General features: G+C 33.0%; 1 protein-coding gene across 6 annotated transcripts in view; it reads right to left on the bottom strand.

Moving 5' to 3' along the window:
- Positions 1–302: 302 nt before the first annotated feature.
- The window catches only part of CCDC85A (coiled-coil domain containing 85A), a gene marked incomplete at both ends in the record, with an annotated part of 245,290 nt that continues 231,499 nt past the window's right edge, over positions 303–14,093 (bottom strand). Inside the window, 4 exons of one of the 6 annotated variants that reach the window (XM_080711723.1) lie at positions 303–392; positions 5,122–5,220; positions 8,430–8,546; positions 11,514–11,648. In XM_080711723.1, coding sequence (XP_080567849.1) covers positions 303–392; positions 5,122–5,220; positions 8,430–8,546; positions 11,514–11,648 — 441 coding nt within the window. The remainder of the gene's footprint in view (positions 393–5,121; positions 5,221–8,429; positions 8,547–11,513; positions 11,649–14,093) is intronic. The other 5 variants (XM_080711724.1, XM_080711725.1, XM_080711726.1 and 2 more) reach the window with 5 other exon arrangements.

Below are 14,093 nucleotides of genomic sequence, written 5' to 3'. Positions count from 1 at the left end.
TACTCTTCTGACCATGCAGGTTTCACAATCGGATCTGGGGAGTCAAGAATGTTTTAATTCTAATGAAAATATGGTACCAAAAATGGTGATTATTTTCAAAGCTACCTTGACTGTTGTAGACTCAGAGGTGAGATACACAGAATATTATTTTGATAGGGAAAGTTGTAGGGAAAGTTTAGTGGAAAGAAATGTGCAATGTACAATCACTCCATGTTTGTTTCATGAGTTGAGGTTCATATAAATCCACCCTCCATTTTTCTCTTTCTGGCAGTGGTGATCTCATGTTTGTAAAGGAATGCTTCTCACATAGGTCCTTTGTACTGGTTTCCTGATAAATGTTGCCTAATTCCAGGACAGGAACCTGCAGCATCTCCAAGTTTCCTCCACACAACCTTAAAAATAAAATAAAAAAGAGTAAGCATCTTATTTGTTCTCTTTCACAAAGAGTTCTGTTAGTTTTAGGGGAAATTATGAGGGGCCAAGATGGATGTAAAGACAGGAGACAAAATATCCACATGAATGAGTTCAAACACACAATAAAACATGATGGTAAGCTTCTGAGACACAAGAACTGCTCTGCAGATGGGACTACTCCACTTTTATAGCAACCAGGGTCAAAATTTAAAAACACATCAACTTACTCTAGTTACCTGAGTGATCCTCAACTCTGGCTACACACTAAACACTTGGAGAACTCTTAAACAGTAACTCCCATCCTCTGATATCCAAATTTCTTCAGTGGAGGTGAGATTCTGGCCTCTGAATTTTTTTAAAGTTTCAAAAGTGATTCTAATTTATAGACAAAATTAAGAACACTTTAGCAAGATTATCCTAATTCTTTTATCAGACAAGAAGTGCCTAACCCACTTAGAAAAATGAAAAGGCATTTGTTCTAGAGCTAGTCATCTTATGGCCATTAGTATATTTCCATGGGCTTCTCTGCAGAGTGAGTGCCTCAGCTGCCACAAATCTGATTAGCTACTAAATAGTACTCTCAGATTGCTAAAACAGAAAGCATTCAAATATAAGAAAAATAGAAGAATAAATTTAAGAATTTTTGAAAGAAACAATTATAACCTGTTCAATATTGGGCCATTAAAGATAGATGTTTGCCAAAGGGAATATAGGGATTAAGAAAAATATAAAATCTATGAAATTTCACAATAGTATACCAGTTGACTACCACTAATTAGAATAAACACACACAACAGCAGCCATAACCCTCCTAGAATGTTTCATTAGAAGATGATGTTAGATAATTCCACAAAAGTTTACAGAGTTCTATCATGAACATAAAACTATTTTGTTCATTACTTATTTACAGACTATCATTCTGGCTTTTCTTTTAAATAGAAGTGGATGCTCCTGGGAAGCTCAATAAGATTTATAGTGATATGTAAGAATTATAGGGCTCTATCTTCATTTCTAAGTCAATGGAACTACTAGTTTCTATATTTCAGCACATAGAAGTACTTGTTCCATTGTACTTAAGCAAGGTTATAGTAATGGTCTTTTAAGTATTTGGAAAGGAGTTATATAGCAATAAACAGTACAAGCTAAATACAAGTAAGTTAGGAAAGTCACATTTTATCATATATTGACTGAAGTCATACAAACACCAAATCAAAATACCTAAAAATGCTAGAAACATTCCATTTACAGTTCCTAAATATAATTACATCTACCCAGAATATTTTAATCATCTGGTTTATAAGCAGAAAAATACAGTTAAAGGCCTCACAAGGATCAAAGCAATAGCTGGCTACAACTCAAAAGTATATCTCCTCTTCAATCATCCAAATGTAGAGCACAATGGGACTTCACCCAGGTATTATATGTGGTTAAGGGACACTCTTACAGAAGACTAAACTCTGAAATAAACCAATGGCACTAAGGTAAACACAGGAATATTGACTGGATAACTGAGAAAGTAGAATAGGTGTTTGTTTCAAAGTGTGATTGAGAAAACTGGTCAAGTATTTCAATTGTTGTGAGTTTACAAGAGCCAAATAGATGAACCCCAAATCAAAGCATTTATTACAAATAGAGATTTATTATTTCTTAGAAGTAGTAATCTCAGGAAGAGAATTAACAACTGAAAACTAAGTAGCACACAAAATTGTGCTAGGGAAAATAATCTTTTCACTGTTCAGATATAACAACTTATCTCTATAAGGAATACCGGAAACAGTGGAAAAACTTCTATTATCCTCAGGCCTTCCTCAGTCTTATCATTGATATTCTATTATGAGAAAGTTTTATATTTATGTCATGTTATTATTAAAACATAAACTTGCTTCAATAGGAACTAAGATTTCATAATATTTGCTAGTTTCTAAGAAATTATCTATGAAACTGCCTTGCCATCTTCATTTTTTCCACTACCTACTATGTGTTTATGATGTCCATAGAATAGTAACACAAATTTTAAAATAAAACCCTCTTGTTTTTAAAATTGTTTCCAAATATGAGGGCTAAGAATCAGATATGGTTTATTTTGTATTTTTTCAAGTTCTAGGTATCAAAACCAAAAGTGGACAGTGAGAAAAAAAAACACTCTAGAGAACTTTTAAAGGTAAACAAGGAGGAAAAGCTTCTGGCTTTCTGAAAGTATTTCATACACTGAAAAAACACTATAAAATGTATTTTATACACTTCAAACAGTGCTGCTTGGTGCTGTTTGAAGCATTTTTGGAAATATGAACAAACAAATACATCAACACAAAGCTAATCAATATCCAGTGCAGTAGAAGGCTTTTTCTGAGACTAAAGAAATAAGTTTTCTAATATCTAGAAATTTTTCATGAGAAAGGGAAGAGAGGGTGTGATTGAGAAACATTCCTGGAATTTCTTCATAGAAATTCTGTCAAGTACAGTGGAAATGGCCCAGTCTATCAGATGCAGAACTTTTCATTCTTTAAGAAATAAAATAGAAGTCCCAAAATTTACCACAATTGGGAAATAGTTGGTCTTCAAAAATGATCTAAAAATATCTTGATTTACTGTTTATTAAGAAAAAGTTGAAGTATGTCTTTTTATTTCTGGATCTTTATTCCTTCAAACATAAAATAGGAGAGTTTAGATTCTTACCCAGGGGCTCATATCCAAATTATCTGGGATATTAAACTCAGATATCATATTATAAAGGAACTACATACACTCTTCTTTGGCAATCACTAGAAAATGACCTCTGTAATTCTTCTAGTTCTACAATTCCTGTTTTCTGAGCTCTTATTTCTCATTCCATAGTCAATAAATGAGAAACAACAGGCATTCTTAGGTATGTGGCACAAATTTTTTAAATTATCTAAGGGAGATATTTAAATTAAAAACTATTAGTCACAAGTTAAAAAGTTGAAAATGATGAAAAGTGTTGTATTTAGGAAATTATGACATAATTGCATCTATAACTATTCATCTTTTAAAAAGAGACAACAGATATGAAAAAAAAAAGAACTTGAAATGTTTGCAAAAGAAAAAGCAGCCACAACACAAGTAAGCAGGAGCTAAAAATCTCACCCTAGCACATAAAATACTCATGGGATATACCTAACATTTACCAGATTACAGAAATATCTCAAGGAGGTGAAAAGAGTTTGAGATGTCAGATCCTAATAGATCTAAATCTCAAAGGTATTTCTAAGAAGAAAGTCTGCTATCCTGTTGGGCATGGTGGTGCATGATTGTAATCCCAGCATTTGGGAGGCTGAGACCAGAGGATCGCGGTTAGCAGACAGCTTCAGCTACTTAGTGAGGCCCTTTGAAACTTAGTGACACCCTGTTTCAAATTAAAAAGAATAAAAAAATAGGGCAGGGGATGTAAATCAGAGGTAGAATGCCCCTGGGTTCCATCCCCATACCCACACACACACAAAATTTTAATTTAAAAAAAGAAAGTTTGCTATCCTAATGAGGAAAAGACTATGAGGATTAAAGTATAATACAAAGCCAATTAAAATTGGTGATTAATATGATCAGTGCTTAATCATGATTTATTGCATTGAATGAATGGTTTCTATAATTCATTTTGCTATTTAAAGTTTCACAAATTGTATTCTAGATTAAATGATAGACCCAATGAGAATCACTTAAAAATTAAAATTTAGTAAGTTGTTAATAAAATCCAAGGCACATTAATAATCACACTGGATATCATCGTAAATATAACATTTGAAAAACTATATTCATCTTTTTCAGTATGAATTTCTTCAATTTATCTGTCCCTTAAATTCATGCCAGTCTTAACTTACTATTTCCTGAGTTCATATCAATGAGTAAAAGTAAAGATAATTGTTTTCATGACATGAAGTACACATATTTATGAAGAATTAAGCAAATATTAGTAAGGTAGTAATAATTTTCAAGAATAGTTAATAAATCTAAAGAGGTTGGGAGGTATGTTTGCTTATCATAAGTTTTAAACACTGATAAAGAATATTATTAAAAAGCCAGTTATTTTATAAAAATTATTAATATTTAGTCAATACATTTAATCTTAGAAATGTTCATAAATCATTGTGGAGTACAGAACTGGCTGATCATTTCTGATTTCTGATTTGAGTATGTTTGTATGTATTTGTGTGTGTGTGTGTGTGTGTGTGTGTGTGTGTGTGTTACCCAGGATTGAACTTGGAAGTATTCTACCTCTGAGCTCTACCCCCAGCCCTATTATATTTTATTTTGAAACAGGGTCTCCTAGGTTGTTGAGGACCTCATTAAGTTGCTGAAGCTGGCTGTATACTGTGATCCTTCTGTCTCAGCCTCACAAGTACTGAGATTACATGTATTGCTATGCCTAGATCTGGTCTGAATTTTGTTTGTTTGTTTGTTTGTTTTTTGTAGTGCTAGGAATCAAACCCAAGACTATGTACAAATTAAGCAATGCTTTACCACTGAGTGACATCTCAACTCTCTAATTTGAATATTTTATTACAAGATTATTATATTAGTAAACCTGCAATAAAATAAATTAAATATAAAAATGAGAGTAATTTCCTTATTTTTATATAGAAATGTAATGACATTTGATCAGCACTGTTAAAGGTAGGTATTCATAAAGCAGGAACTAAGCTATGATGAGGCTTTCAACACAGAATATACAATAAAGCACATTAAACTTACATTGCACATTTCTCTGACTATAGCTTTTTCTGTCTCACTAAGGTCATGTTCATACTCTTTACCCTGTTGGCGATCTATAGTTTCCTGAACATCCAAGACCTGGATTTGTTGAAAAAGAAAAGCAAATTTCACATGGGAAAAAACTTATTAGTTATGATAAAACCATCAAGGAGCTCCATTTTGTCAAAACCTTTAGTTTTCTTCATGTCTGCATATCACAGTATATGACCAAAACTTTTGAAAATATGTGATTCTCCAATTACTATCTACAATGAATTCTACTTATTTTTAAATGGCCATTAGAAACAATCCACTGTATCATTATTAGTCAAGTGAATTCATTAATGTATATGATAATGTGATGGATTTATTTTGGTCATTAAAATAACCTAATAGTGGAAACCATTTGGAGACAATTAATGTCTCTAGGTCCACTGTAATAGCAAACAATGTAATTAATTATGTACCAAACAGTCCAAATGATATGTAGACTACAGAAAACTAAAAAAATGAATATGCACATAAGAACTACTAACATCATAGTTCTTGCCTGGACATGTTCCTAATGCCTAAGAAAGGAATGTGGAGATGACTCTTTGATGGTGGCAAAGAGAAACATTGGCTCCTTATAGTAAAAATATTAGAGAAATGCTACACTTATTTTTAATTAGATCGAAAGGTCTGGGGTGAAAATTTTTTTTAAAAATTTACATGACTATATTCCACTTATCTAAATTATACCTAAATGGGTTGAAAATAATACTCCTTTAATAATGTTTAGAATTTTCATGTGGGTACTTTCTATAATGTAAAAGACAAAACTTTATCTGAGTATATTGGTAATTTTTCTCTACCAAAGCATTAATTTGCATAAAAACTAATGATTTTCCTAAAGCTCCTAGAAAATGCACACTGAACTGAGACACTGATGGAACTACTTGGTTCAATTATTGTCATGGTCAGTACTGATGACCAAATCTGAGAATCTACACCAATGAACAGTTGGGACCTTTATGTCAAGTTCATAGATAATGACACTAACTAGAATTCAGTGCTGTAATAATCTAATTCATATGCTACTCTCATTTTAATTCAAAACTCCTAGACATTATTGCTATATAGATACCACTTCTTTAAAGTCCTAATACTCAATTGTTATTTAATTCACATTATTCATATGCATAAGAGAAATAATTGACTTTGCTTAGTGAATATTCATAGAAAACTTCAAGAGCCCCTTGGATAAGTACATTTGCCTACAAAGTTTTATTTGTAATATACCTCAGAGAAGTAGTATACTTCAAGTCAGTTAATTTTCACTAAATAAAATGATGCTCCAAATAAATATGGTGCTATTATAAATGGGCTAATTTCTCACAATACTTCCCCATAAACCATGCTTATAGAGTTTATTCATGCCTCAGGTTTTCTTTGAAACCCATCAGAAAGTGAGAAACTGATCCATTGTTTTAATTATTTCTTTCAGAACAGAAAAATCTTATGAAACAAAGCAGCTTTAAAAAGACATCACATTTTTATTCAAGTACATAAGTTCTTGAGATGCATTTTCCAAAACCTATGTTTGCACAAACTTCTGTTTCCATGACACAGTTAATTCATGGAAATAAATGCACTTATATTCAAGGGTCTGTAGTTATCCAATAAAGATGCTTCAGTTACTCAGTATCACCTGTCTGCCAGCCAAGGACACTTAGTGTAATTATTCCATAATATCTCCCACTTGAGATAAAATTTTACATAAAAAATTAGAGAATAAATTCTGAGAAAATTGAGGAGCTTTTTCCTTCCATCCCCTTGCTTTAAGGCCACACTAATAGTTGCACTGAGAAATTAGGGGGCTATTTCTTGCCACCCATTTTGCTAATGGTATTTAAAGTGCACTTGGCATTTAACTAGGCAACAAATTTCAACAGTTTGAGGAATAGGGCAAAGTGTTACTTTTCAAGCATGGGAAGAAGCTATAATGCTAAAGTCAAATTAATCTCTGGTCCATTTCCCATTTCTAAAATGCTTCTCAGATGGCTAGTATTTGATTCATGCTAAACTTCATCCATTTTTCAGAGTAAAATGTTTTTCAGTCAATAAACCAATACCCATCAGATCTGGTTTTGCCATTCTGTGAATTCTGCTCACTTGCTCATTTTGCAATTTTTCCCACCTAAATGCCAAGCGCATTGCCAATGGCCACCAGTGTGATGCCTGTGCCTTCCTATTTCAAAAATCCCTGTATAGGCAAAGCAAACTCATTTTATATAGGTTAAAGCAAAACAAATCAGAGAACTAAATCTCCTGCTAAAACTAAATCATCACAGAAATGAAATGTGTCTTCAAGTTCTCATGTACTTATCCACTTTATGTATGTCATAGAAAATGTGACCCACTCCTCAAAACTGCATCTTTAATCTAAGAAAATCTGTAAAACTTATGCAACAAAAGTAGAACTGAGGCACTCTGACTATTCTAAGGCTCAGAAAGTTTTCATCAAGGCTTCCTGTTAGAGATAACAGACAGTTGAAGGACAATGTTTCATACTTTGGAACTGATAAAATTTTAAGGAATTGTCTCAATTTTTTGAGATATTTCTTGCTTGTATCAGTTTCTCCTGTTAGGTAAATATTTATATTGCTTATTAATTTTCATTGTTGCACTTATTTATTATTAATTTTGCTTATTAGATCATTGTTGATTAAAATGATAAATTTGCCCAAACTTTTGTAGTCATTGCAGAATCTTGAAGTAAAAGCCAAATTATCTTTACACAGAATGACAACATTAGTTTTCTAATACTCTATAGTGGAACATTAACTGGAATTTAAAGACATAATTTCTACTTAGTAGAAGAAAGAGTAGATTATTGTTTATTTCTGTACTTTCTTTTAGTAATTTGCACAATATACTTCAGTTGCATAAAGAAAAATATGACAGCCTTCCTCATTGTGACCAACTATTAACTCCCTACATTTAAAGACATCCATGCTACATTGCACATATACCTGTAATTTTACACATATGGATATACATGCACATTAGACTTGAACTTCAATGCAGGTAGGTATGAATCACATTACTGAAAACAATGATAAAACTAGAGACTCAACCATAAGTACTCAACACTTGTTAGATGAAAAACAAAATCACACTTCAAAAATTAAGATTAAAAAGTCATACTATAAAGGTCAAAAAATAAAGTTTCTATGGTTAAAGCAAGACTGTGAGGACTTCCAGAATACAGCACAAGCCACGACACAACTGAAGCTCTGGATAAATGGTTGCACATGGTTGGTTACCTTAAGAGAATGTACCACGGGTTCAGGTTGCTGAGGAGTGGTATGTCCACTGAAGCTAGCTGGAGAGTTGGGGGAACAGTTACTCCCATCAGCCCCCGATGACAACCTAAAAGAACCCTTAGTAGAAAATCAACAACTTTGTTATTAAAACAAAAGTCGTTTATATCTACATAGATGTCATTCAATATTCAATTTCACTGTCAAATAAGAATTAACTGTTCTATTACTTTTTTGTCTAGCCTGTCCTAAGATACTGTCAATGTTAATTGGAATACAACTGCTGCTTGACCAGCAAGAAAACTTAACCATGAGCCACCACTATATCTGCCCAGATGTCATCTCTGATGTACCAAGAGAGTGATTCCTCCATGCTGCCAAGTCCCCAGGGGATGGCCATTAACAACATTTCAGGAATGAGTTTTGAAACTTAAAGCCACTCATGATCAGGGATTTTTGTGAGTTACTCTGCAGTGGAGTTAAACATGCTCACTCAGCAGGTCAAATGTCATATTCTATATGTCTCAAAATATGCAGACACATCACATTTTCGCATTGTAGAAACTTTCTTATAAGCCCTTCTTTGAGGGAAAGACCTATAGGAGAGCATTTTAAAAAGAGATTTAACCAAATTCAACATTTTAAGATATGATTCTTTCATTTTCTAGCCTTTAAAAAAATAAAACCTAAACTGTTAACAAATTAAATATTTTTAGTTTATAGATTCTTCAACTCAGTTGGTGAGAAATCAGAATGCAGGCATGATTAATTAGGCCTGTTTGAGATACAGTCAGCTATATAAGAACTTGGATTTGTACCCAGAGGCCTTCCACTTTAAAAAAAAAAAGATTATTTGGAAAAGAATGATGGATTACAAAGGAAAAGAAAACGGTAGATATCTACTTTCCTAGAAAGATCAGGAAGAGAAATTTCCCAAGACCATTTTTATATGGATCATTAAAGTCTTGGAGGACAAAAAGAATTTTAATTTCTGCCTTTCAACAAATCTACAGATTCTGCCATGTCTTGTAGATTATCACTCTACATTTAAGTTGATCTTATGAATCAAATCCCTGGAGTAGGAGCCACAGAAGGTGCACATACATTCACAAAGGGAGAGACAACAATGATTTAAGACTTGAAATTGCAACATTCTCCAGATGAGCTTGTAAGGTATATGATTTAGGAATGGGAAAGGAAAGCTGAAATCAGCATCAGTTACAAGTATGGGTTGTATAGCCAGAGCTATTTACAAATAAATTAACAACCCCCATTGATCTTCACAATGATTACTATTTTTGTAATTTGGAATATTTTCCCCTTCCCTTGTCATTTCTTTCTATGTTCTTTAAGGCTCCCCTAGCCTCCTACTGAGTCCCTGCTCAGAGAGCTGAGCAATCTAGTCGAGTCCTACCCCCCACTCTACTCACCAACAGGGAGAAGCAGTGCATTACAGTATTTAGGTGACTCCTCTATTGCTACTAGAACTTAAGTATAGGCAATTAAAATATCTGTCAATTATAAAAACCCTAACCCACTCTGGAGAGTGAAATGATAAAATTTGTTTTTCTATAACTTAAATCCAATCAGATATAATAATCCTTGATACAAATAGTAGAAGGGAAATTAATTGAACTTTAAATGTTATTAAAGTTCAATCATTTTATTTTAACCACAAATGTTTGGGCAGTTTCTTCCTCTGCAGAGATCAAATGATTCTATAAATATGGCATACAAGGATTGTCTTCTTCCCTGAATAACCTGGGTCCTCTGCTTTTCTTTTTTAATTTAACTTTGCAGGCAATTATCCTTTCTACTCTGGGGCTACCCTTCCACCATTTAATTTCAAATCTTTTAGGCACAGCCTCTATTTCAAAAGTTCTCTTCCCAGATTTGGCAAAAAATTAGGCATATCAATATTAGCATAATCTTGCTTGGGCCTGGGAACCTTCAGAACATTTTGGTTTAAGAGAATTTTAAAATCAGTGTTAATAGCATATTTGCACTAAATAATGAGGTCCATTTAGTTTTGTTTAAACTTAAGAGAGTAATTTTCTGGTCATATCTAAACAGAAACAAGCATATGAATGCTCTTTCATTTCCTACAAACAAAGCAAAACAAAAAAGCTACAACACTATCTTTCATAGAATATTCAGTGGGGAAAAACATATCTTTCAATTAAAGTTCCATTTAAAATTAGCTTTGAGAGCCATGGACTAGTCATCAACCAGAATGACCAAGGTTCATATGTTGCATTATTTATGTAAAACCATAAGAGTAACCAAATTCTTGGTAAAGTTTAGCATGAATACATGATAAATACATTTATCATTTTTAGATTATAACATAATCAAGCACTACATTCTACCAGATTTCATTCTTATTATAAAACAAAAGATTAGCTTTCTCAGTACTTAGCAAAATAAGACCAATATTTGGGAAATGATCTAGATTCAATTAGTATGTATTCTCAGTTCACCAATATATTTTCACTTAACTATTTTTTAAAATATGCTACTGAATGAAATACCAGATCATTAAATGATGTTAAATATTCTCTTTGAGCTTATTTTATTAAAATTAAGCCCATTTATTTGAATTGTACTTGGCTTTCTCAGGAGACAGGGAATTTAAAAAGTGGAAAATCTTAATATTTGAAATGTGATTGCCAGCTTGAGTTGCTTGATTTCAATATACACAGGAATGCAAAAGAGTGTTTGCCACCTGCCATTTAATAGTCAGTGGGAAAGGGCAAGGAATAATTTTCCAAGTCTGCCTAGAGACATCGGATGGTATTCATTCGTTTTCACGGCCACTGACCTTTCATACTTCTATTTGTGAAAGGTCCACGGTGCTTTGTTATTTTCTCCTACTTATGGTTGCTCAGCTTTCACCCCAGGTTCGGGAAAAGACACTGAAGACAGTGGTTTAGGAAATAGAAGCTCATGCCCCAGCCTCCCTCCCAGCTTTAGACACACAGCAATCTTCTTCCATATGTATGGATTGTTTTCTCCCCCCCCAAGTATAACTTTTCTCTAGCAGTAGAAGCCATCTGGTTATGCACCAGCTGACTGGTCTTCACTCACCGGGAGGGTGGGCAGGCATCGTCCTATTCCTCGGCAACCTTGCCACCACTGCAAGACCCGCCGGGCTCGCGGCCCCCAGCCTTTCTCCATATTTGAGCTGTCTCTAGTTGGAGGTTGCCTTCTATTCTGGGTGGCCTTATATTTGGAACAATATGGTACAATCACTCAGAAAAGTACTGTTTCCCAAGTCTCAAGAAAGCAATAGAACACGAAGCTTAATGAAATGAACCACAATGACCACAATGGCAAGTTATGTCACATGCACCTTAGCTAGGGAAAAATACAAATAACAACCTTGAGTCCTAAGTGTTAGAGCCGCTAATACTGATCTCTTTGAAGGATTTGGCTAAGGTATAACTGCATTCTCAAGCTTTCAAAAAGAAAAAGATAATAAAGGTAAAACTACACGATAAAAGAAAACTTGACAGTATTTTAAAAACTTGTCTAGGTATTTACTGTGAACTTTATGGACTTTGCTTGAGAACTTAATGGAAATTGTTTAAAATACAATTGGAAGATCTATGCTTTTTTTGTTGAGAAACACAAGTTGGTAATAAGTAAATTCAATATTAGAAAAACTGACACTGCATCACGTTTTTAACAATATTGCCACCCACTGAAGAGTATGTAAAGACCTAAAAGGGCACCGATGGTATAATGTAGCTATTTTATACAGAGAATCTATATAATTATCAAAATTTGTATTTATCACTTAACTCTCAAATTTCTGTATTTACATAAAATTAGAGATCACATAACTAAGATTAAAAAATAAAAATTCCCTTTAGCTTTTTCATTGACCAATCTGTACAATCTTACTAAAATAAACAGAAGGAAAATAAACTTCCTAGAACATGGTTTCCTCTTCCTGCCAAATTTCACTGAGATCTTTAACAAAGGACACTATCTTCTGAGGAATAACAAAACAATAAAGTTATCATGGAACATCCATAAACTAGTCCAAAAATTACAGTCTCAAAATGATGAGATTAATTTTGGCAATATAAAAATGACAGCATAATATTTTAGTTTTTATTGATTTTCATAGAAGTTAGTGCTCTGTTCTAAATAATATTGGTCATATTAATAATAAAAATTACTGCTCTAAATAACATTTTTACTTAAGAAAGGAAAGGGGAAATTATGTGAATGATGTCTAGAAAGTGGTACTCACAGAACTCTTTTCTGAGTCTATGAAATCTGCACCAGTTGCCAAGCAAATAAGTTGTCTATTCTTTACAGGGAAAATTGTTTATTTTCACTTGGGCCAGAATGATAATTTCAACACGGCAACACAAATTTCACCATTACTTTCTTGAAATATTTCATATATAAGTGTACATTCTATTTTTATTATCAAGATAATCATATACAATGGTTTATAATATGATCAATGGATTAAACTTCACCTCCAACCCCAAACTTATAATTCCACTTTTGAAATAAAAAGTATGGAGGAAACACATTTTAGTTACTTTAATTAATAAAATTTCTAGTATATGGATTTGTTTTTTTCCTGATTTACTCAAAATTATTAAAATTCTACAAAAATCCCTTAATGTGTAGCATGGCTAAATTTCCAGCACCTCACCATTCTGATAAAACCTATTTCCATACCTATGAAATCTAAAGTAGCATCTATAACCAGTTAGAAGCCTGTTAGAAAAAAGCTGCCATTTAGATAGTATGTACAGAACAGTATTTGCCCATTTTCAAAGAGAAAACATGATCTGAAAAATTAGCTCTACATTTAGGTCTTATAAAAAGTTCTTCTGAAACATATTAAATATTATATGGTATAGTCTAATCAGAGAGACAATATATGAGCCAGGTAATATAACCATTTTATTTCATTTTTATCAATTTTAATGGTGCATTTTAGTCATACGTCATAATGGAATATAAGATTGTAGAGGCATACTTGCACATATCACCCAATTATCCTTTACCCAATTCCCACCCCATTCCCTCCACCCTTCCTCTCCCTCAGTTAAGTTGCCTTATTTGCTCATCTATAGTATCTCCTTTTTTGTCTAGAGTTCTTCATCTGACCCATTTTCTCCTTAACTTCTTCATATTAGGAAGAGCATCCGATTTCTTTTATGTGCCTGACTAATCTCACTTAGCATAATTTTCTCCAGTTCAATCCATTTCTCTGTAAATGACATAATTTGTTCTTTATGGCTGAGTAAAATTCTATTGTGTACATATCCTATAGTTTTGTAATTCATTCATCTGTTGATGGACACCTTGGTTGGTTCCACAGTTTGGCAATTGTGAATTGTGCAGCTATTAATAGATATGCATGAATTAATTTTATAATTTGGTTTCCATTCTTTTGAGTAGATACCCAAAAGTGATATTCCAGATCATATGGTAAGTTCATTCCCATTTTGCTGAGGATCCTCCATACTATTTACAAAGTGGTTGCACTAATTTGCAATCCCACCAACAATGTAGTAGTGTTCCCACTTCTCCACATTCTTGCCAGCATTTGTTTGTGTTTGTGTTTTGAATGATTGCCATTCAAGTTGGAGTTAGGTGAAATCTCAGGGTTGTTTTGATTTGCTTCTCTCTGAT

The sequence above is a fragment of the Muscardinus avellanarius genome, assembly GCF_963383645.1.
Source record: "Muscardinus avellanarius genome assembly, chromosome: 15".
NCBI lineage: Eukaryota > Metazoa > Chordata > Mammalia > Rodentia > Gliridae > Muscardinus > Muscardinus avellanarius.
This window is presented reverse-complemented; position numbering and strand designations above follow the sequence as displayed.